Source organism: Alosa sapidissima, chromosome 22 (genome assembly GCF_018492685.1).
Source record: "Alosa sapidissima isolate fAloSap1 chromosome 22, fAloSap1.pri, whole genome shotgun sequence".
NCBI classification, from domain to species: Eukaryota; Metazoa; Chordata; class Actinopteri; order Clupeiformes; family Clupeidae; genus Alosa; species Alosa sapidissima.
Genome location: NC_055978.1, coordinates 25,593,613 through 25,618,595, shown reverse-complemented (window position 1 = coordinate 25,618,595; position 24,983 = coordinate 25,593,613). Strand labels below are relative to the sequence as shown.

The following is a 24,983-nucleotide window of genomic DNA, read 5'->3' as shown; positions in this document are numbered from 1 at the left end:
ATGCTGATAATGGAACTCTCTTGAAAGGGTCCATAAAAAAGCTATGATTCACCTGCAGTTTGACTGGCGTCTTTACCCATCAGGATGTTGATAATCTGGACCACTTAAAATAAAAAAGGTGACTATTGGATCAATTGCAGATATTAAATATGTTTTAAAGAGATACATGGTATCATGAAAATACCATTCATGAAATCCTGATTTTTCTTTTGAAAGTACTTTATTGACTTAGAAAACATTCGTACACAGTACACATAGCTTTGACTGGTAAGAGTTAAATTTTGTGCTTAACAATATCACTATTGATAAGTTGCCTATCAAAGTAAAGAATTTGTATCGTAGACCATGATTGCTGTGTAATAGAAAAAATAAGCGGAAAAAGCAAAAAGGGATCAATATGATATACCATTTTTCTTCAGTCCGGACTGAAATTTGGGCTAAATCCTTGGCTTGAAATGCATCCAAAGTGAAAATAAAAATATTTCACAGGCTTATAGGACTTTCACATCATGTTTGTGTTAAGACACTGTTACCCTCAAGGCACAATTGGTCAAAAGTAAATAGCTTGAAAGGATTCAAGATTAGGTAAAATAACTTCAGAGATCTTATACAGTCTAAACTGTATGAAAACAAAACATCCTTGGGTCCTTTATTATATGAGAGATATATTTCTGTTGTAGTAAATAGAAAGGTAAGGTACAAAAAGTAGGGGACACATGACATGTCCATATGCATAAGGATATCATATGCATGCACAGCTACTTTCATTTGAACATTGTGAAGACATGAAATGAACAAATGGCCTTTTTGAAACACCAAGGGAGCAATGGGCCAAATGACATTGGCACTGAATCCAAACAAGATCAGATTAAGACACCCGGGTTGCCCAGTGCCTTACTGAATGGTAAGCAGCACAGCACAGAGGTAAATTAGATTAACGTAATAAACTAACCGAGATACTGTTCTAAGCTGGGGCCATACCAACACTAGTGATGTAAGAGCTGCATTCAGATATATTCCATGAGACATTACCATAAGGGGAAAAGAATTTTACGAGTCTACTCACAACCCCCCCCTCCCAACACCCCCAACCCCAACCTGTCACATTCAGACGGAGTAAAGTTTGTTTGTGTGTGTGATTTCACTGGGCTTGCTTAGTGGTCAAAGTGCTGGGACTGCCAGTCATTTGTATACTGTAGTGGTGGGGGTTCAGGACAGCCATTGTGTTGTTCACATGTCGTCGTCCGTGGCACTGGCGTCCGGTGACCCCTCTCTGAAAAACTCCTCCTCCTTCAGCATACTCTGGAGCACAACAGAAAAGTTCATAAAACAGACAATACACACAATAGTCCCTCTGTCTGACGATACTAAGCCAAAAGACAGTGTTATTTGTGTTGGCTTCTGTCAGAGCTGCCTTGCACAAATGCATATAAACAGACATGTCCTGTGCTTTGTAAGATTTCTACCAAGCCGATTACGATGTGATAATATGCTAGTAAATTCAAATCTAATTAGATTAAAATCTTACCGTGAGGTTGTTAATGCCTTCTGAAAAAGCCCCGATTTGTTTCACAGTTCCCTCTGAGTCATCCATCTGCAAACAAAACGGGAACCTTGAGCTAATTATGATTGTCTGACTGACAGAGAGGCTTTGAACAAGAACTTCTTCAAGTGACTCAGTTGTATCTAAACGGTAAAATAATCTTATTTTAAGAAAGTTATATTTTTACCATAACAGAGACCACCCAGAACCCTGATTTTAATGAAGAGCGCATGTATTATTTTTAGTTTTGGCTAAATGAAAATCCCATCAGCGCACATTGGTAAACAATTCTCCAAGTATGTGACAGTCTAGCTCCCCCTGTTCTAATCTCCTGCTGCACTGTTATTGGTGCTTCTGGGCCTTGCCTGCTCCAGGTGGTCCAGCTCGTCTTCGTAGATCCTCAGGCCCCTGTGGAAGCTGCTGCTCTGGGGCATCTCCACGTCCATGGGGCAGATGTACTCCTCGCTCTCCTCCTGCCTCTTGCGCCGCAGTGTCCCAAAGCTGCCAAACGACAGCCTCCTGGGCTGCAGGAGGAAGGGGATGCTTCAGAGGTGCTTTTAAAACGCTAGGCTAAGCTAGAAGTGGGATATGGTGCCACCATGCTATATACGTACCTTGACTTTAGCTGTGGCAGTGAGTAAGGTGTAGTCAGGGTTTTCCAGACACTCCTGCTTGAGTCTTTGGGCCTCCGAACCAATCAGGAGGTGGAAGTGGGTTGCCAGGTGACGCCTAAGCAGAGTCTTATTAGGTGGGATGTTGAGAAGGAGGGCAAGGGTCTCTACGTTAAAGCGTGGCTCCAGAACCTGTCAGCAAAGTCAACAGAGGGCAATTGACAGTAAAAAGTGAATAGGGGATCACAATATTTCATCCCTTGATGTTCATAAATCTCACGTGCATCAACCACCTCAACCTGCCCTCAATCAAAATAGACTTTCTATTCACTATTCTTATTGCATTCCCCCTTTCTGTTGTTCTTTCTAATGAAACTTCTCTCTATTCCCTAATTAGTGGACTCCCTGGCCTCTGTCCTCTCACCATGAGTCCTCCGTGGACGCCGCTGCCCCTCAGGTTGGGGGCGTACTCGGCCAGGTCCACTGAGCGCAGCCACTCCATCACCCGGTGGTTGGTCCACTGGCAGATCTCAGCCGGGGTGATGTTGTTCTACAGATGGCAGATGTAAAAAAAAAAAAAAAAAACGAACAAATAAAAAAAACAATGTAACAATAAGATTTCCCTTCACATTGCACAGCTATAGTATACTGACAAACTATAAGCAGACAGGTTCCATGCAGCAACAGTTTCTCTCTATGTGACATCAACTGAATGAAGCGGCGTGAGCACCTCGTCCGATGGCCGGCGGCGGAGGCAGTTGGGCTCGTAGCGGTTGAGCCGGAGCACCTGGACGGCCCGTTTGATGCTGAGGTGGTGGAGGACACTGCCCACCTTCAGACCCAGCACGTCATCCTATCAGACGGAGTAGGGGGAGTTAGTTACTGAACGGTGGATCTGCGATAGCTCGAGGCGGGCGGCACTGTAAGGGGTGCACTCGACTCACCACGGTCATGTAGTGGAGCATACGGCCGTCCACCCTCCCCTCATCAAAGTGGGACTTGTACTGAGGAAGGCCAATGTCATCCAGCCATCCTTGCAGAAAGAGACAAGGAAGACACACTCAAATTGGCAGGCAAAATAGAAACAAATTATATTCAAATCCACACAATACCAATCATCATTAAAAATAATAATTAAAAAAAAAAAAAACTCAAAGTAACTTACTGGTCACCCAGTTGTAGTCCAGCTTGCCCTTGGCATCCTCTTCCTCTGAGCCCAAAGCTTGAAGAGTTAACTGCAGCTTCTTTCTGTGAAGCGGATGCTTGATCCCCAGCTCCTGCAATCAGAGGGTTAAGATGATACACCCCAGGGTCAGGTTTCTAGGAGGAGGATACTTATTATCGATCCCTTAACTTTAATGGTAAAGCAAGAGGCAAATATTACTGCGGTCTCCATTAGGCTTATGGAGTGCATGGCAACGTTTCAGTCATAGCCAGGTTTCTCTCAGTAACTGGATTACTTAAGTGCATGTACACACAGTCAATATCCTATTTTAAGGCAAAGAGATATCCAGAATCTCTGAGCTCTTGGCTGCGTGCGGCTGGCGTCCAGGGCTCACCTTCTCCAGGTCGTGCTGAGAGGCCTGCAGCAGCGTCTGGCCCGACTGGACCCAGTGCTGGGCCTGAGGCGTGTACATGCCCAGACCCAGCTCCTGCAGCCAGCCACACACCTGCTCCCTGGTCCAGCGCGCAAATGGGGTGTCCAGTTCACTGCAGGGACCAGAGAGATAGAAAGAGAGAGAGAGAGAGAGAGATAGAAAAACAGAGAGAGGGAGAGTCAAAAGGCCCACCAGCTTACTACTATACTATACTGCATACAGAACGTGCGCACACACACACACACACACACACACACACACACACACACACACACACACACACACACCTGTTGCCCTGTCGCTGCAGGTCACGTGACCAACCCAGGCGAGGACCTGCAGTGGCTCTGACGCCGCCCCTCCTGAAATCCCCCTCTGCAGCATCATCCAGGTTGAAGGACGTGGACTGACTTCTCCGGAGTCTGGCAACATATCAGCCATATAAAGATAGAAGAGGTCATATGTAGACTTTTTCAATGACTGTGTATGGGAATAATACAGTAAAATAAAACACAAAATAGTACATAAGCAGGGCTTAAAGCAATGCAAATGTCTGTGCCTGAAGTTATCAGACATGTATGAGGACATCATATATACTGTAGTCTCATTGCCTATTTTCAAAATCTTAAGCATACCAGCTCACGCCTGAATTCAGGCCTGAACACTTTAAGCCCTAAGAGTAAAAAAGACATTACCTCCCAAAGAACTTTCTCAGTCCCTTGTGCTTCTTCTTGGTGTCTGTGAATGCAGGTGCTGCCTGTCTGGTCTCTCTGTCTTGTGACTTGTGAGTTGGTGCTCCTGCCAAGTCCAGGTGGTCAGTCCCCTTTCGCTCGGTCTCAGCTATGCCAACATTAATCAGCAAACCAATTAGACAAGCACAGGGTCACAACTCCCAGAATGAACGCTCACGTGTTGTGACAGCACACGAGATATGAACAAACCAACACCACCACCACCACCACTGAAAAACACCTCTTCAGGAGTCAGCGTGACAAACTCCTCAACTTACAGAAAACCACCACCTCAAGTTCACAGCTGATTTCCCCATTAAACCCTTCAATGTATCTGGGAAGAATAACAACCTTAAAAGGCAGAACCAAGAGAATTTTGTTCAAACAATCATTGCAGTGATGGTCAAAGGAAGGCTTTGTGCCTATAATCAGTAAAACTGATCTGCCCCATTGTGATTTACTGGGCTCCATGACTTACAAAGTTTAAATGGCATTGCAGATGGCCCTGGGGGATGGGATAAGTGACAGCCAGATGTGTTGCAAAAGGAGGAAGAAAAATGTGCTAAAGGCCAGAAAACGCAATAGAAGCTAGACACAACACCACATATTTTTCCAACCCCCACCCCCCTCACACACACACACACACACACAGCAGCAGAGAGACAAACACACACATTTAAGCCTCTCAAATATATTTAAAATGTGACTAAGAGAAAGAGGAAGAAGAGGATGGGGAGAACAAAGGCGTGCAGTGCACACAGAGATGAGACCCTGGCACATGACCCAACATCAAAGACTGGGCTGAGCACGAGTAGACTCTGGGTGGAGCACAAACACAGCTCTGAGCACACCGCAGTCTAGTCTGTGGGTCACGTGGCAACCCGGCACCATCTCTGTGCACATCCAGCTGCGTTATCCCCTCAGCGGACATGCTGACTCAGCACACCAGATCAGGATGCCCTCCCTCACAACACGCTACAGGCAAACACACTGACCCTGGATCAGCTCCCACCTAAAACATCTAGTGTTTGATAATTTGGATACAGATTTGGATACAGTTCCGCCACACACACACACACACACACACACACTGGCTGCAAGATCAAGCACTGAAGTTGCAGCTCAGAGTTCTACAGTGGACAACAAGAGCTCTGTGGTCAGATTTTGACTATGCAAATTTGTCCCAACGGTGTGTGAGAGGGAGCGTCTGCTGATGGTCACCCAGGATGCCCATACTGCAGGCCAGTGGCTTAAGCTGTACTGTACCTAACGAAGGGGCACTTGCACTCCAACTACGGTCTTCAGAGAGGAGAGCATGGGACACACATGGACACAAGGACAAGACACACATGTAGTGACAACATATAATGGGACACGCATACATACACACACACACACACACACACACACACACACACACTAACCTACACACAGAGTGATGAATATATTTCAAGGGATCTTACAATTGTTTGAGAGGAATAGAGTGAGATGACAAATAATTAGTCACTGTTTATCAAAATATTATGTGACATGTATGAATTCATGGGACATCAAAACTAACACTTATACACTCATACACAAGTATACAACATGAATCAATTAGTTATATAGACACTGTTAAAAATGACAAAACAAATGTTCAGAATAATGCATGCAAGACACAGCATAATAGTGCTGAAAATGGCCAAATAAGAAGTATTTCAACAGTCACACTGCTTGAGACATTATTCAATATGTTGCAGCGGCCACAACAGCACACAGCACACACAAACGAGTATTCTCTTACCTAAGTTAGGGGCACTAGCAGTCCTCTTGCCTCCTCGGATTTTGAAGAATCCTCTTCCAAAAGAGGATCGAGCTTTCTTTGACCCAAAGCCCTCTCCCTCTGTGGGGCTAGCTTTGGCTGCTGAGCTGCTCTTTAGCCGCTGTTCTTCCTGACCCCCAGGAGGACAAAAGAGAGGCAATTAAATATACAGTTTGTGTGTGTGTGTGTGTGTGTGTGTGTATATATCTCTATGTATGTAAGTATAAATGTAACTACACAACCAAAGTTGCATCTATGAATTGCAGTTCTTCACATTGCCAGTAGGTGGCACTCAGTGTCTGGTTGCCAGTTCCCCCCTATTCCACTGTATTGCCAGCTGAAGACAGCTGTGAATCAGTTGTTCTGTTTGAAGACTCTGCACTGTGATTTCATGGCTCAATTTCATTATTCGCATCACTGTTTGATACAGAGATCATGCTTTCAGCAGTGCCGTGATTCAGCGTTTGACTTTCAACAGTCAGGATAACAACTAAGTAACAAATGCCATGCTAAATTCAGATGTCTAAACAAACGTACTGGACAGAAATATTCTGCTTCTTGGATAGGCTTCAAACAACACAATTCACTTGGGTTAAGCTTCAGTTAAGTTTCAGCTCACCAAGACAAAGGATGTCTTAAAGTAATACACTGAATGTAATTGAGTGAAAATGTTATGGTTGAGTATAACCTTGGTTCTCTGATCTCAGTCATTTACGGATGAGGTCATCAACCTGAACTCCAAATCTCCAAACACCCGTCTCTTGTGGGCCAATGCCTGTATAAGGTTGCACTGTGAGAAACTACCGATAGTCCTCTGTAGGCACTCTGAAGCAATCCAATGGACCAGGTTCAGAGAGCCAAATGAAGCTAGAAAAGATTAACGTCTTGTGTTGTCCTTCAGAGAACCAAGGCCATATTCATAACCATACGTTCTGTTTCAGTCGAGTCCGCTTGACATTACCAATGGGAACATGTATACCACAGTGCCTCATTGGCAACTGTGGAGACACATAGTGACAACAGAAGTGTGCGTGCTAACAACAGTCTCCTGGCCAGGTAACAGAGCCGCGGAGAGCACAGGCTACCCTGGCGGTCGATGTACGCCACCGTCACCATGTTGTCCTATTTGACCAAAATGTGACAACCAAACAGTCGAAGGTTGAAAAGTTTCAGAGCTAGAGACACAGTGTATAGCTCCAGAATGTTGATGTGGAGGTGCCTTTGAGCGCTCGCCCACAACTGCTGGCCGCAGTGAGAACTCATGGCTAGAGACTTGTGAAAGCTGAAGGTCATGGCTCATTTGAGGCTCATAAAAAAGGAGGCAGAAGGCACATTCAATCTGTTCAGTGAGCCTTATATATTCAGTGGTCACAGAGAGGCTGAGCTGCATCTAAAGAGAACTCTGATGTCTGAGATGATAAAGTGCTAGGCATCTGAACCTGTGAGCAGGACAGACATGTGTGTGTGTGTGTGTGTGTGTGTGTGTGTGAAAGAGTATTCTCATTTTACATGGTCAACAAATCTGAGGCTGGATAAAATCTGATCTATGACCACCCACAGACATACCTCTTGTGCCTTGGTAACACGATCCGCGCTCCTTGACAAAGAACCGTCCGAAGAGCTGAAGGAAAATAAAACGGGGAAAATATTATCATTGCACATTCGGTTTCCCTGCATAAATGTCTCTACTTTTATAGCAGCTTCAGAAAGGGCAAGCGCACCTCTCTGGGGTCCCTTGTGCCTTTGGCTCGCTGGTCTGCTCAGCTGGGGTGGCGGCCTTGGCTGCCGCCATATAAACTAACTCCGACTCCAAGAGTTCCGTGCACGGAATCAGCTGGGGCTGAGGGTTCAAACAGAAAGGACAGGCCACACACATATCAGACAGATATTAGACTGATTAAGTGCTGTGGGCTGTAGGAATGATACTCTGACATGTAAACTGATAGGAAACAAACACTGAATGAAGAAAAGGCAAAACAATAGATTTGTCAGTGCCACAATATTTACGACTTTGTTACATTATAGGCTTTAAGCTTCATCAAGAGAGATAAGAAAATCTTTCTGTTGACTGTAATGTTGTTTTGTCTTCCATGTTTTAGTTTGGTGCAATTTCACAATGAATTAGCAGAATAACATGCAATATTATGCATTCCTCAAACAAATAATGGCTGGGTGGGAGACAAACACACTTCCTGAGTAAAAACAGACAGCTCCAGAGGAGGCCAAACTGCAGCTTTCTGAAGGAAGTCTCGAGTCTGAGGTGCATCCTGTGTAAAGTAGCGCAGTGTCAGGAGGGAGGGCCATACCTCATCCGTCTCCTCCACACCTCCCGGGGAGGATGTCTTCATCTCCACGGCAACCGAGGCGGCGATATCGCCAAGGCTCCCCGCTCCAGTGTCCTCCCTCAGTTTCTCTGTAGGGTGTTACAGAAATAGATCCACAACACACCCTTAAACACATGTATGCTTCGCCAGTGAAGATCACACACATGCTCAACACATGGCTGTGAGAGTGTTTATGGTCATTAAAAATAATTAAAGATTTTGATAGGATGTCAACAGTCTCATCATGCACTTTAACAGTATTAATTTGTCTGAGGTGAGGTCTAGCTTCAGAAAGACCCAGTCTCACCTTTCCTATCCAGCACTGACATAACCCTGATGTCCTGAGTCTTCTTGAAGCATGTCAAGGACAGCTGAAGCTCTTCAATTTTACGCTCCTGTGTGAACACAGACAGCTTTAACACCTTACATAATCCGACAAGACAGCAGATCTTCAGATGAACATTCCACATCTAAATCTTTATGGCTACCCAGGTGCTATAATTTTTATGCTTCTGTCAGACCAAGAAGACAAATCAAAATACGAACCTTCTCAGCATTTGCTGCCACCACCGATTCCATTACCTTTTTCATTCTTTGCACTTCCATATCTGAGAAATAGAGTTAACATGATTTCCCTGTGCATATGTCAAGGCAAACATTCAATCAACACAGACACATTATTAATAACAATCTATCAAGTAAATTATAGCATGACTGACTCATAGTATATTTTATTGTGTATTTGTGGGCAGCATTCTTTTCACTGTAACCAACATTGCATCTGGCAATGCAGGGAAACCAACCAAGCACCTGTTTATAACAATCCCAATGCCGATAAGTATGTCACACATGAACTGTATAGGCAGCTTGTTAAGCACTATGCTTAAGAATTTGCATTGTAATGTTGCAAAAATGGTCATCTGTAAACGACTGTTTTTAATCAAAACCCATTTAAAAACATGTCTGAGAACACACAGAAGCCCATTAGGCAGACATAACCTGAAGGCATTTATTTTTTCATTTTTCTGTTTTTACACAGAACTCTAGTCATATGAAAAGCCAATGCCAATGTAACTAACGAAGGGAAATTCCCGCTGGCTAGAGCTCCCCTTCAACCTCAGACAGAGACTAGACTGTGGTGTAAAACACTCCATTTGATGAGGCAACTTTAATAAAATAATTTACTTATATGACTTTAGACATCTACATTTGATTATGTTTGCCTGCTTGACTTACACACGTTGCCTGCTTGACTTTCCAAGATTAAGTATGAACTCACATTGCAAATCTGCAAAACCTAATTTGACAAAAAATGTAAGATTTTTTTACAGGGACAAATGTCATTCCAAACCAAGGCAATGACAACTGGTGTAGTGTTATGTAGAAATATCAACTCCACACCTCTGTCTACATTCAGGCCACCTTTTGGGGTTGCAACGTCTTGCTGTGTCTGGTCATGCAGGCTCTTCAACTCGGCCTCCTTCTCTTCCAGCTGTTTCTGCAAGTCCAGCAGCTCCTCCTGAGCAGCAAAACCCACAATTACCATTAGCATACACTGCATGACTATTATACCTGCGGTAGTCTATGACAACACTGGGATGTTCTGTTCATTTAAACGGTGTTACAACAGAGATACAACTTGCATAATGAATTATAATAGTGAAACACACATGATGAAATGGAAAAGGAAAGAACAGAATACATTTAGCCAGAAACAAGATGGCAGTACAGCTACAGTAGAGAAATAAAGGTTTTTCACTCCATTAAGAGATCTTTCTATTGTGCACCTGCCAGGTCTTCACTCCAAGAGTGAGGTAAGTTAGAAAGACAGAGTCCAGTGATTAGTCAGGAGACAGCAATGGCACAAGAAGGCACAGGAGAGCAGAGGAAGACAGACCTGGCTCCTAAAATGAAGAAGAGGGGGATCAAGATCAGAAAGGAGGAGAGATACTAGAAGAGTATGAAGGAAAGGATGCACCTGAACTAGACACCAAACAAAGACAACAACAGGGCTTTAAAGCAAGACAATTGTACTCTATGTCGCTGAAACTATATTATTTTCTTTCCATGTGCAGATTTTTTGGCTTTTGTTATTGGTTTATTTTCAAATCTGAATCGGCCCAGCCTACGCCTGAGTTTTGGTAAAGTACCTGATAAGTATGAGCCCAGCAGTAGGTCCAGAGAAAGACACTAATCATGTTTATATGGCCCACTCACTTTGTTGGCCCTCAGCTTCTTATCTTGCTGTATCCTCTCATTCTCCATGTCAACGACACGAACTCGAAGGTCATTGACCTCCTGGTGCAGAGCCTGGTGACAAAGAAACCATTAAAGTTAAATTAAATGATAATTAAATAGCTCATCTAAGAGATTCCAGATTCCTGGGGAAATATGACACTTGAAGCATGCCTTATTATCAACCCAGACAGTGAATTAAATCATATTGCCACTCATATAACAGGACTCATATCATAGGAATTCAGCACTCATAAATCTTCACACAGACTGAATCGCTCATCAAGCCAGAGGAAGCCACTGGTTGGGCTGCTTGATTCATTGTGAAACACTTTGTTGAATAAACACAAACCAATTTGTATGTTATACAAAGTCATTTGTAAATGCACTGACAGCATCAATGGTTTTTAATCTGATGCTTCAAATTCCCTGAATGCATATGAGACCACTTGGTATAACTTTCCATCCTGAATGAATTTACGGTCTCTGAAAATACTTGGCCTCAGAGGGAATATTCCCTTACTCTTCCACAATCCCCCAACCCCACCCCCCTCTTAATCTGGAAACCCTGACACATTGTAGGATAGCCCCAGCTCACAATAACCAAAAGGGTTTTATTACAGGAAAGTGCTTTTGGGGCTCATGGATTTCACCCTCTCCTTCCATACACAAACTCATTTCAAAGCAAAGGAATTTACAAGGGTGTTCTGGACAACTGATTTATCTCAGAGATGTAAATGTACCAATTTCCCTCCCAGTAGCTTCATTTACTAAATGTTGCATTAAGCTTATGTAGCCTACGTGCTTCAGTGTGAAATTGAACACCCAAATGTATGTTTGTTTTAACAGGCTGCAGCACATTACCTCGGTTTCTCTGCGGTCTCTCTCCACAGCGGTCAGCTTTAGCTTGAGGCTGGACACCTCAGTCATCAGCTCCAGTTTCTGCGTCTCCAGAGTAGATCGGCCCACCAGCTCCTGCAGAGTACACAAATACGCTCTCATAAAGACAGAACTAATCATGAAATATAGTTTCCCAACAAAAATACTGTATATGGAATTGCTAAAAGGGAAACACTAGCATAAAACTGTGTGTACACCAATAGAAGCAAACAATCAAATCACACAAATGATACTATGAAATCATCTCTTCATATCGTCACACAAAGTACGCACAAAGTACTACATATCAAGAGCACAAGATCCAGACATTTCTATGACTTCAAATATGGTCATACCTGTTGAAGCAACTCTTCCGTAGAGTTCAATTTCTCGCGGTGTTCCTTTAGACACGTCTCCAGGTCCCTGATTTGTTCTCCCTGCACCTCAACCTGGTCTGTCAAAACGCTCACCTGAGAAATGGAGTCCGTGTTCTTGTTAGCAACAAAACTTTGTGCAAAGTCTTCAGTCCTGTTAGAAGCCTGCTCTATCAGTTGACCTATGGAAACATATTGTCCATTGCGGGTGTACATTTTGTGGATGACCTCAGCATTTACTCACCTGGAGCACAAGGCATTCCTTATCGCTTTCCAGGCGACTGAGACGCTCCTGGTAGACAAGATCCCCTCCAACAGAGCTGTGGCCATTGGTCTGGAACAGCAAGCAAAACATTGTGAAATGACAACAGCAATATAAATCTTTTCACCCCCTACACAACCCTGCCAGCATTAGTTCATCTGATATCCAACTACAGTCATAACAAAACATAACTTGTTAACAGTGGGAGGGATGACGTAGTTTGAGCCTCATATGACACCACTTGTGAATTACAAGACTTCTTAGACCAATCTCACCTCTGTAGGCTGACACATCACATCAAATCTAGTTCCAACTGCTGTGTAGGATGCACAGTTTCAGAGTCCATAGTTTATGAGCTGGACACTAATTGGCAGCCTCCTACTCTGGTATGTAGGTGAGACATGACGCAAGTACTGTCTGAATGGAGTCTATTTCCTATGCATAAGGGCCAGGATGAGGAGACGAGCACAATTACAATTTATCAGAGCAGTATTACCGTAAAGTGAAAAACAGTCTGGTAAAAAGAAATTCCCGTAAATCACCCCTACTAAATCGACAGCCTCTAACAAAGTGTCTGATAATGGGATCATGTGCATTTATCGGTCTGCGAAGTCACAAGGGGCTTCAACACGTGAAAGTGTGTAACCGGAGAGACATGTGAGGGTCTAGATGGCTTTCGCATGTGAACGTGTGCTTTGTGCGGCCTGGAAATTTCATAAAACCGGCTCGGCTCAGGTTACATTGGTGGGGAAAAAATGCTCACGGAAAATGTGTAATACGGCAAGTCTGAAGTGATTCATCATTGGAAAAGAGGATAGAACACCCCTGCCGCACACACACACGCGTACGTCGGGGCACACACACACACACACGTTGGTGCACACACACACACACACACACACACGTGCGTCGGTGCACACACACATGCACACACACTTACATAACATGTCAAAACGTCAAAAAGAAAATCAGACAGTTAGAAAATCTATTGTCCAGTCACAAAAAGTAGGTAGCTATAAAAGGGTCAAATAGGCTAATGTTGCAGTTGTAAATATGTCAGATGACTGAATGCATACGTGCAAAGGCAGTACATGCATGAGTGACCACTGTGTTGGACTCTGAAACAGCACAAACGGCACTACTGCAGACTGTGTAGAGACAGAAAAGGGCAACCACCAAGTCACATGGAACAAAAGCATTTTGACAACAAATTCAATTGAAATGAAAAAAGGAGAAGAGATGACATTCTACTGATAACAAACTGATGTCCAGCAGTGCGGATCATGTGCTGAATATGTGAGCAAAGTCACAGGATGCCCTTTGATGTTTACATTCAACTATTTAGCATTCTCCAATGTCTTTATCCAGAGCCACTGAATGAATTCATTGTTCTAATAGAAGTTCTCCCATGTGGGATCGCAGTCCTAACCTTGGCATCGGTCCTGCTGTGCTTTGCCAACACGCTTTGTCATGTACGTACGTACAATGTGGGAACAAAGTGTACCATACTGTACGCATGGTCAGCTTATAGCTGTCAAAGGTATTAATGTCTAAAGCTGTAGGCAGTAGTCTACATCCAAAGCTAAAGGAGCTTCAGTTTTTACTAAGGGTTATGCCCCAGGAACCATTTGCATTTATACTATACAGAACATTCCTGTAGTGGCCTCGGGTTCAGCTCATAGAAAGCTAAATGTTCAAGTAAAGTTTCTAATGAGCTGTAGCCTTCAACTGACCACCACCAACGCAGCAATCAAAGCACCCCTTAAGGGTGAATTTGGTAAACTAAACAACAGGGTCTCGTTTATTTACAACTCTTTAGTCCAAACCAGACAGTTGACGGCCACAAGTCTATTCAGAGTTGTTCATTTGAAACTGCACGCACTCTCAGAGCATCCAAACCCAAGAGAGTCTCGCGCACAGGATGATTATCTCCCAATTAGCTCACTGGACGCCACTAGGGAGCAAACTTTTTTTTAACCGAATCAAGACCCGAAACCCGATGCTGGACTCACCAGGCGTCCCTGGAGCCACTCGGTCAGGCCCTCGGCGGTGGTGTCGGACACCTGGCACCGCAGGCTGTCCCGCTCGTCGGCGTCCATCAGCTCCAGGGCGCCGCGCAGGTCCTCCAGGAGGTGCAGGGCACGCAGGCTACTGATGAAGGGAGAGGTGGGAGACTGGCAGTCGAACAGGCCGTTGGAGTAGTCAATGGCCTTGGAACCTGCGGAGGAGAGCGAGGAATTTTATACGAGGTTAAGTGGAAACACAAGGGGCAGAGGAGTGAATGTGAGGAATGTCTCGTCTGCTAATTGCATTACATTAGAGGCGAGAAGTGAAAAGGAATCAGACAAGGAATTAAGTCAAGGTGTTTTGAAGGTGGTTTTCAGGGAGGAAAACACATTTTGTAGCCAGAGATCACAATGCTTTGAGATGCAGCGAGTCGACAAATTATTTCTAATGGGTAATGAAATGAAAAGAATTGGTCAGAACAGCTCGTCTCACAAAACATGTTTATGATTGCTAATTGAATGAAAATGATCGGTCAAAATAGCCTGGTCGCAAAACTCAGAGACTAAAGGAGACTGTGGCCTCGCTGGAGTGGTTGATTCGGTCAGATGACACCACTTGACCTGCCAGGCTCTTGCCACTGGCAGCTTCACCTCTGTAATTACGGGAGGCAGTGGAAAAGGAGCTGGGCGAAAATGAGACCCCATTTCAATCCATCTCTCACTGCCCCAGTCTTCCGGCTAAGCCATTCTGCTGAAGATGGACGCCGGTGCTGCCGTTGTGGGCGAGAGAGACCTTGAATACGCATTAGATGGAGCAAGTGCTGACACAATGGAAAAAGCTTTGCAATGTGTCATCCCCGTTCCCCACGACAGAAGACTCCCATCTAGAGCTTCCTCTCTAAAGGCCACTAAAAGCACGAAGGATCCAGGATGGACATTTCCCATCCCAACTTTAAGTGTCTAGTTTATTTGAGAGAATCACAAAGCCTGTCCACTGTGAATAGATGTTAGGGGGAAGTGACAGAGAAAGGAAGCACATAAAACATCAATGAAATAAACACACACACACACACACACACACACACACACACACACACACACACAGACACACACACAGACACACACACACACACACCATACCTGCTATGATTCCATCCATTTGCTCCAAGGCTGCGGCCAACATCTCACTGGCGTCATTCATCATGGTTGCACCCCTCAGGTTCTGATCAATTAGACAAACATGATCTCAGAGGCAGAAAGTTTCATCAAGATGTCATAACTAAATATGACAGTTTATTCAAATGTATAGTGAGGTTATGACAATAGGGGTTAGAGACAAAAGGTTCTGTTTAAACAACAAACATATTCAATGAAAGGATGGATGAGCAAGAATAGTGAAAACGACTGTCCCGACAAGTGCAAACACTACATAAAGTACACAAAAAACGAGAGAACCATTATGATTTGTAATATTCCCATACATAACCAATCCAATCCAATTCCATCACTGGTTTGTGGAAATTTGGGGTGACATGTCGCAATAATTACATAGGATTAGCATCTCATTTGGAATGCATGAATAAAAAAGGCACTTCACATGGGTAACAGAATACCCAACTTTTTAATAAATTCAAACAACACAGTCCTAAGGTTTCTGGAAATTTCTACTGAGAGCAAAATGAATATGACTGAAGCAAAAATCTGCTTTTCATTTAGCTGAAAATACTCAACTTTTAGCCATCTTTATTTGACTCATTTATTTGTACTTCATGCACTGCATTATCAACACAAGAACAAGAGACACAGAATAACTACAATGCGGAGATGGCTAAAGTGTAGAAAAGAGGTAAACAGCATAACAGAATTTATAACGAGGTTCCAACCAAATGGCAAACATTATGGATGACATTGCTCCATTACAATTCAAGAAAGTTAAGGACAAACAGAAAGCACCATGGAGGCAAAATCCAGCAGTTAAACTTCTAAAAAGAGAGTGTAGGAAGACTGAAAGAAAATGGCGTAAATACAAACTTCAGATCCACTATGAAATCCATAAAGAGATGCTCCGCACATATAACTCTGAAATATGCAAAGCAAGACAGTCTTTCTTTTCTAACATTATCATTAGAAGTTCAAATAACACTCGTATTCTATTTTCAACTGTTGATAAGTTAACAAATCCCCCCTCACAATTAGCGCCTGAACTTCTCTCAACTAATAAATGCAATGAGTTGTCATCTTTTTTTAAAGGTAAAATTGACAAAATCAGACTCAACATATCTGCTCAATTACAAATTCAACAACCTGAACTTCCAGCAACAAACAGAGGGAAACTAAACTTCATGTCAGAGTTCAGCTTGATAGACTACGAAACACTTGAAAAAACGGTACAGAATCTCAGCCCTTCCACATGTGTCTTAGACACTCTGCCTACCAATTTCTTCAAAACTGTTTTTCACCTCATAGCGGTGGATGTCCTTCAAATTGTAAATGTATCACTGCTGTCTGGCACTTTTCCTAAGTCACTGAAAACAGCTGTTGTAAAGCCACTTCTCAAGAAGAATAACCTGGATGCCTCCATGCTAAACAAAAGTAGTCTTTAATCAATTAACCACCTTCCTAACATCAAATGGGTATTTTGATTACTTTCAGTCTGGTTTTCGGGCAAATCACAGCACTGAAACAGCTCTCATTAAAGTTTCCAATGACATACGCCTCAACACAGATTCAAACATCAGTCCTAGTGCTACTGGACCTTAGTGCAGCATTTGACACTGTTGATCACAATATTTTACTACACAGACTAGAACACTGGGTTGGATTTACAGGCATAGTTATCAGCTGGCTAAAATCATATCTACAAGAAAGGAGCTTCTTTGTTGCCATCGGAAACTGTACCTCAACACCAACGTCCTTGACCTGTGGTGTTCCCCAGGGGTCGATCTTGGGGCCACTATTATTCAACCTCTATATGCTCCCACTTGGACAAATCATTCAAAATAATTTGATTTCATATCATAGCTATGCAGATGACACACAAATTTACTTAGTTCTATCACCAAACAACTATGGTCCTCTTGAATCTATGTGTCAGTGTATAGAACAAATCAACACCTGGATGTCTCAAAATTTTCTTCAGCTGAACAAAGAAAAAACTGAAGTAATTATATTTGGTAAAAACGAGGAAAGACTTAGGGTTGCCACTCTCCTTGACACAAAAGGGTTGAAGGCAAATGATACTGTTAAAAATCTTGGTGTATTAATTGACAGTGATCTAAATTTCAACAGCCACATGAAAGCGATAACTAAATCAGCTTTTTACCACCTCAAAAATATTGTCAAACTCAGAGGGCTGATGTCAAAACATGACTTAGAAAAACTCATTCATGCATTTATCTCCAGCAGGGTTGATTACTGCAATGGACTGTTCACAGGCCTTACTAAAAAGACTATTAAACAGTTTCAGGTGATACAAAATGCAGCAGCTAGGACTCTAACAAAAACTAAAAGAACTGACCACATTACTCCAAGTCCTTGCACTGGCTTCCAGTAAGTCACAGAATTGACTTTAAAGTACTATTGCTTGTTTATAAATCAGTAAATGGAGCAGGACCTAAATACTTGTCAGACATGCTTCAGCAGTAGGGGAGACCGGGTATGGTTGTAACACATTTTTCTTCAGCACCTAAAACTACCATTTCTTTTAAAGCTACAGTTCTGGAACTTTTTGGCAAAGTACCCACATTTGTCTACTACAAGTGGCAACCATTTAAATCTCTTCAACTATATTACAGAATTTGTGAGATTATGACAAATACAGTGTGTACCTTTGTTACAACCTACCCCACTACTGGGGTAGATTGTAACACCTATTGGGGTAGATTGTAACAGGTAAAAAAAAATGCAGAAAAAAAATGGAATTCCATTTGATATACTGATTTATTGCATAAACAGGGTACACAGGGTGTGAAAATAGATTCACCAACATATTGTATACCATACAATCCGTTCTTCACATAGAGAATGGAGATCATATTAACGTTTTAAACTAAATATAAAAACCACAACGTTTATACTTTTGTGTGTGTATGTATTTGTGTCTCTCATGGAAAGAGAGAGAGGGCTGAACAGTCACACACACAAAGATGAAATTAAACAGACATTAAATGGGTCTACTAGCCCCATTCCACAGGTTGTAACATATTCAAAAAATGTGTTACAACCTACCCCACCACTGTCATCCATTGTTTAGCTAGCTGTATTAGCATGGTGCTTTGATATTAGCAAGAGAGAGCTACACCATTCTTTACTAGAGAAACTATAGTTTGACCTGATGTAACTCATACAACTGTATCTACAATGGTAAAAGCACTAGAAAAAAATAAATCTAAAAAAAAAAAGTTACTTTCTTACCTCAGATGTTGAATTTTTCTCCTTACTCTGGGATAAATGGCACTAACAACTTGAAAATGTCCATGTGTGATCGTTAAGGATGTCTGAGGAGTCAGAAACTGTCACATGGCTCATATCTTATCCCTGATTGGTGGAATTGGTGATGTTACAACTCTCCCCATGTTACAACCATACCCGGTCTCCCCTACACACCTTCTCGTCCTCTCAGGTCCCAGGTGAAAAACCTGCTAGTAAAACCTACAGTTAGAACTAAACATGGTGAAGCAGCTTTTAGCTGCTATGCGGCTCAGCTGTGGAACCAACTTTCGGATGACATTAAAAAGGCCCCAACTGTAGCCAGTTTTAAATCTAGACTTAAGACCAAACTGTTCTCAGACGCTTTCTGCTAACTGTGCCGAGTTACAAATTCTGAATCTGCCTCGATAATTATTCTACTTTGTCTTTTATTACTTTTTTTTACTACTTTTGCTTTTGTTTTTGCTTACTAATTATTCTTTATTTTTAAATGATTTTACCTTGTGTTTTATGTTTTCTTTTTATTATGATCTTTACCTTTTAACTATTCTTTGACTATATTGCCCTTCTATGCTTTTATTTGTTATTATTGTTTGGTTTTGTTTATGTAAAGCACATTGAATGACCTCTGTGTATGAAATGTGCTATATAAATAAACTTGACTTGACTTGACTTGACTTGACATGAGCAAAACACTTTGCATGGTCTTCACTGCTTGTACTTGGTAAACACGCGAGGCATGCTCTCAGCGTGGAGTCTAGACTTGATTGATTGATTTCTATAGCTCAGTAGTCAGTCTAATCACACTGTAACTAACAATGGCATGTGAGAATCTCAATTAGATGCAACTTATCTGACAAACAGAGAAATACAATCAGCCAGAGATCAATTAGACAATATAATTACACAGAACACATGATTAACTGAAATTCAATTGTGTGTGAACTTGCTAAGCTATGAGAGCCAAACCCATTGTTCAGTCAGTCACGCCAAAAACACCATTCTAGCGCACGTCCATCTGACGAATAACAGTGCCTTTCTCCCTGGGTTCACTCACTGACTCGTGCTGGTATGATCGGAATTCCAAACCCTCCAAACCGAGCCTGGTGGCGGCATTCTCGACCTCTTGACCCCCCAAGGAGCAATTCGCCATCATTAATTCTAATGCTTCTTGCTCCACCAGGGGGGAGAACAGCATTTATCTTTCAGCAGGTGATAAAAATGTAAACACAAACAGCTGGAGCACTGGGGCTTTTGGTAACTCATTATGCATATAGTATAGGAATTTATAAAATGCACAAGGAACAGTATGATAAATACCCATAGAAGCCACGAATGACCACTGAGTTACTAGAAAACAGCAGTGACAAGTTTAAGTGTGTGCAATGCATAGATATGCAATTACGCTTTGTGGCAATGTCAGCTATAAACTTTAATATTCTAACATTCTCAACACTATTATGGAATGAAGACATAATACAAAAATCTACATTGGTTATTCACCTTCTCCTCCACTATGAAGGGCTTTCTATTTCCTCATCAGTTTGGCATTAAGGTCGAATAAGAAAAGGAAAGGATAGAATAGAATATCACTGCAGTATCACAATGAATAGAACATAATGATAATAGTATATTGCTTCTGTCTAGTTATTGTACATTTACATTATACCTACTATTCACAAGCCTATAGTCAAATGTCCTAATAGAGCACATATGTTGTCCTTGAGGAGATCACTTAAGTTGAGCCAAAGGCATATAATGAACACGCAAAGCATTTCAGGATACAACTAACCCATTCACTACCTCACTGAGGGCCCCAGTTGTGCTGCCATTCCCCCAAAGACTCATACACGGAGTGTGGCAGGGCTCATTCTGTTCCCACAAGTATAGCCACTCCACCGTATCGAGTCACTAATCTATGCAGCAATGGCAACATGATTGCTGCAGACGTAGCAATGCTGGGCTCCACTGACTAATGGAGCTGAGGGGTTGTGCCAGTAACATAGGCCCAGAGCTCAATTGCTCCATTCATTCATATCCACTCATAGTGGGGGTTATTATTTCAATGCACAAAAAAACCCCAACAACAGACGGCCTCCATTCTTCTATTACAGGGAAGAGTTTGATATGGCCATGCCACTGGAAAAACAGCTCAGACTATGTGTGGAGATTCTTGAGTAGATTTTCACCAGTGGGGTTTCCATTCCTTGGGTGAGCCCTCATTTCTCTGAGTGCTTTCCTTTCCAAACACCCAAGTCTGCAGAAAGTGTAACTGCAGACCACCTGCTGAAGTTCTTGCGATGAAAATTTGGTTTTGCTGCCGCATCATTCCTTGTGGCTTGCCGACGTGCCGGAGGCATTTCCGTCTGTCCGGGGAGGCGGCTCTGCCTCCCGGCAGGGACGGCGTCTCTATTTGGTCAGCTGTCTGCTATCACATCCTTTAGGGAAGCCTGGACACTCTCCCAGCGACTCGGTGGCAGCTAATCCAGAGACTCTGTACCAAAGCTTTCTCTGCCCATCCTCTGTATTTGAGCACAAGAGTAGTGTTCCCCAGAGCATATTCATGGTATGTAATATTATCACAGATTCAGAGGCCCACTCTCGCAGTGATAATACCCAGCACCTCTAAAGTTTTCAAAGCCATGCACTAATCTCATGACTATCCCCATGTGTTTATCTGGTCATGGTGACCCATGCCTTCATAAGAAAGTGCGCAACGGACCAGTCACATATTTCCACTGCCCTGCTGCAACCCTCTCTGTCGGTCTGCTCATTGCACAGTTGGAAAACAACATAAACTATGCTGATTATATCTTACAAATGCTCCAGTTAAGGAAACGCAAACAAACAAAGCCAGCTCACTGACACACTTCTGCGTTGTTCTTGCTGTGGTGTAGAGCCTCCCCATAACATATCTGCACGCCACATGATATTTAAAAGTAGCATTTTTAAAAACTCCAATCTAAAATTATTGTGCCTCAGTGGCACCTTTTTTATCTTTAAAAAAAATGTGAATCCTGAGTCATGTCTGGATAATTCATGGGAGCATCTAAGCTCTGCTCTCTGTCTAGTACCAGGTTCCAGGCCCTCCGTAACCATGTGACCCACTACTATCAGCTTCCTCCCACTGGATTCCTTCAAATTCCTCCAGATAGACAAACGTACACATTGCAGTCCCAGACTCAGTCTCTTCCCCCTTAGCTATGCCCATTAGTGTCTGGCCTACAATTGCTATCCAGGTTTTCTCTTCAAACATCCACTTCCTCTCCTAATCCGCCTCTCTCCAAATGAAAATAAGGTCAGACTATTCTACTGGCACTGGCAGGCCTGTTTGAAAGGACTTTGTGGTTTAATATACAGACTCAGACAGACGACTCCCCGTTTTGGCTCCGAGCCACGCCTGCCATCAGAGAGCAAAGGTAGAAGCTATTTTGGTTTATTTACATAGTTTGACATCTACCAGATGTAGAGATAGGGAAAAGGGGGGAAGGGAGTTCTGAAAGAAAAACAACCGTGTGCCTGCATCGCCTTTGACGAGGTTATACGTCGAATCACACGCACGCATGCGCGGAAGAACAAAGACACAGACTAGGCGAGTGTTTCGAACGTATGCGGCATACACAGACACACAGCCAGCTGGACCACATATGTCGGACAGAACTCCAGAGCTCTCTCTCCTACCCTCCCATTCAGCGGACTGGAATATGGCCAGAGCTATAGGGCCACTTCCACAATATTACACAAATATGTGCTACACAGGTCTGCACTGAGGAACAGTCTGTTCTCTGTTCCCAAGCTCTGAAATGGCAGTGCACATTCACAAAAGTGTGAAAGATTTTCATTCAGAATTTCATTCTAAAACTGCAACACACTAAAAAAAAAAGCTTTGAACGTCTTATGCTTACTCTAACTAGCCCCAGCCATACTATACAAAACACACTCAAAATAAGTAAATGAGAGTATACTTATTCTACAATATAATGATCAGTGCCTACGCTCAAAGTTACATCCAGCCTTTTCCAGGATAATGAGTCACTAACTTAGAAAAAAAGTGGCTTGACCTTGAAATGCCCGTCTGCTCTAGGTGAAACAAACGATGGGTCCTGTTTGAATAAAAAACAAAGGCATCCCCAGGTGAAGCACTCACTGCAGGGGCCGTTGAGAAGGAGGGGTCAGAGGTTAGTGCCTGTGTGAGACGGCGTCTGCCATGTTGAGCACCTCTGAACGGACTGCTACAAGACGCAGCACACAAGCAACTCTTTGTTCTGCTAATGGTCACATGGAAGGCATGGCACTTTGAGGGGGAGAACCACGGTACACAGGAACCATAACAGTGTGAAGTGCTTGCATTATAAAAATACACCACCAACTCAGAGGTTCCAAAGTCAGGGAATAAAGGAGTCAAGAATAGCAGTTTGTATTATATATATATATATATATATATATATATATATTCAATAGCTTTTTGTTAAAAAAAGACACAAAAAGAAACCATAGACTCTGAAACCTGCTATCAAGCATTGAGTCGAGTTGTTGATTCCATAATGATTTTCACTTTGAATCTTTATTTAGATAAACTGATCACACAAAATAGCCAAGAATAGAGTGTGGGTGGGTTGGGCTGATGGTTTTCCAAGATTTTTTATCTGCTGAGGTAGACAATGACAGGACTGATGACTCCAGCACAGGTCTTTAACAGAATGGACAGGAAATGGGATACCCAGCCCCCTCTGACCCACTGCTTCCCGCCTCAGGCTTGTTTACCCTCATGGTCACAACTGGACTTTTCCCACCGAGGTCATCACCTCACTAAGGAAATGACGTATGTCCAACAGCCTCGATCTTCCTCCAGTTCCTCACAGATGATGCCATTGTGAATGTTATATGCTGTAAGCAGGTCTATGTATATAACTCAATGCTCAGACACATTGTGTTTTTTTTTCTATGGTCGTTTTTCCAATTTGGTAACAAAAAATTGTAACTGCTCCCACCAGTAGCAGTGTTTCTCCTGCTCCAAGTGGTCACACCCATTACAAACTAGGCTACTGCATCCTAAAATAAATGACTGCAGGGACAGACAAAAAAAAATATGAATGGAATGTGGGCGTGTAATGTAAATAACAACACCATTACAACTTGATAAAGAGTGCAGATGATAACAGTAGGCCTACCACCACACAAACTCACTCAAAATAAAAAAGATTCTTAAAGAATGAATCATAGTAAGTTTCCCACCCTTAATTAGACAAAAGTGATTTCTGCTTGACTCACAGCTTGTGACATCTACTCCTGGGTGGTTAACAGGACTGTCATCAGTGAAGGCAGGATGTCTATTTCCTTTCGGTTGTTGCATAGGACAAACGCAGGATCTGTCAATGAATGGACGTAAAAGGAACTTATGATATAGCCTGTAGGCTATAATCTATAAAGTGGGCCTACACTGGTCATGCTTAAAATGATCAAATATTGTTGTTAGAGTAGAATGCTGTTTTTTTTGTTAAGTAGCCTATCATTTGCCCAAAGCAAATCCCACCTAAAGCGAAATACTGCGAGTGTCAAACTCGCTTCAAAAATACGTTGAGAAGGAATCAGATACCCATATTTTAAAACCTCACTTTACCTCAATCTGCCCAGTCAGCCGAATGAGTATTTTCTCAATATCCTTCAATATTACGGGATCTTCTAGAGATCAAAGAAACTAGTGTTTGAAATAGACAAATTGCCTACTTACATTTTGTGACTATCTACACTTTATCCATAGACACGAACGTCGCTGTAGTATTCTCGTAGCGTTTTCCCATGTCTTCAGCAAAAGTCCAACTTCTGCTCAAACAGACTGCAGTTGCACCTTTGAAACTTTGGTTGACTGAGTAGTTTTACTGGCTCCTCTGCGCGTGCGTTGGCGCAAGCCAATCATAGTAGGCGGTGTTATTTAATTAGCCTGTATTCTACAGGTAGTTTGGCATAACAAGTCATAACAAACCATGTAGTTTCTTTAGACAGACTTCGATTGAAATTAAACTTGTACAATCTTTTTAGGCTATAATTTTAGAACCATAATAAGTGTCTGTCACAGTGCCCACAATGACCGCAGAGGCACTTCAACCATTCCTCATTTTGCATCCTTTAGGCTAATGTGTTGTAGGCTACTTGTATTCCTCAAGGACCAGTCGGTCCTGTTTGTGTGTAAA

At 42.6% G+C, this 24,983-nt stretch overlaps 1 protein-coding gene across 4 annotated transcripts; it reads right to left on the bottom strand.

Annotated features, from left to right (window-relative positions):
* Positions 1–201: 201 nt before the first annotated feature.
* On the bottom strand, positions 202–24,656 carry ppfibp1a (PPFIA binding protein 1a). Of its 4 annotated transcripts, XM_042078078.1 has the most exons (27): positions 24,524–24,656; positions 24,064–24,161; positions 15,505–15,586; positions 14,371–14,576; positions 12,341–12,430; positions 12,079–12,192; positions 11,708–11,818; positions 10,826–10,918; positions 10,010–10,127; positions 9,155–9,216; positions 8,916–9,003; positions 8,591–8,697; positions 8,006–8,124; positions 7,851–7,905; positions 6,267–6,414; positions 5,747–5,779; positions 4,445–4,589; positions 4,040–4,171; positions 3,714–3,864; positions 3,320–3,431; positions 3,099–3,187; positions 2,885–3,007; positions 2,579–2,704; positions 2,158–2,346; positions 1,909–2,067; positions 1,529–1,594; positions 202–1,302 (listed from the first exon to the last, which is right to left on the bottom strand). In XM_042078078.1, the coding sequence occupies exons 2-27, from the start codon at positions 24,073–24,075 to the stop codon at positions 1,231–1,233; spliced, it is 2,802 nt and encodes a 933-aa protein (XP_041934012.1). In that variant the 5' UTR covers positions 24,076–24,161; positions 24,524–24,656; the 3' UTR covers positions 202–1,230. The 4 variants fall into 4 exon arrangements, with proteins under 4 accessions (XP_041934012.1, XP_041934014.1, XP_041934013.1 ...); XM_042078080.1 differs by lacking the exon at positions 24,064–24,161 and having other exon boundaries at positions 24,524–24,649; XM_042078079.1 differs by lacking the exon at positions 24,524–24,656 and having other exon boundaries at positions 10,031–10,127.
* Positions 24,657–24,983: the final 327 nt, after the last annotated feature.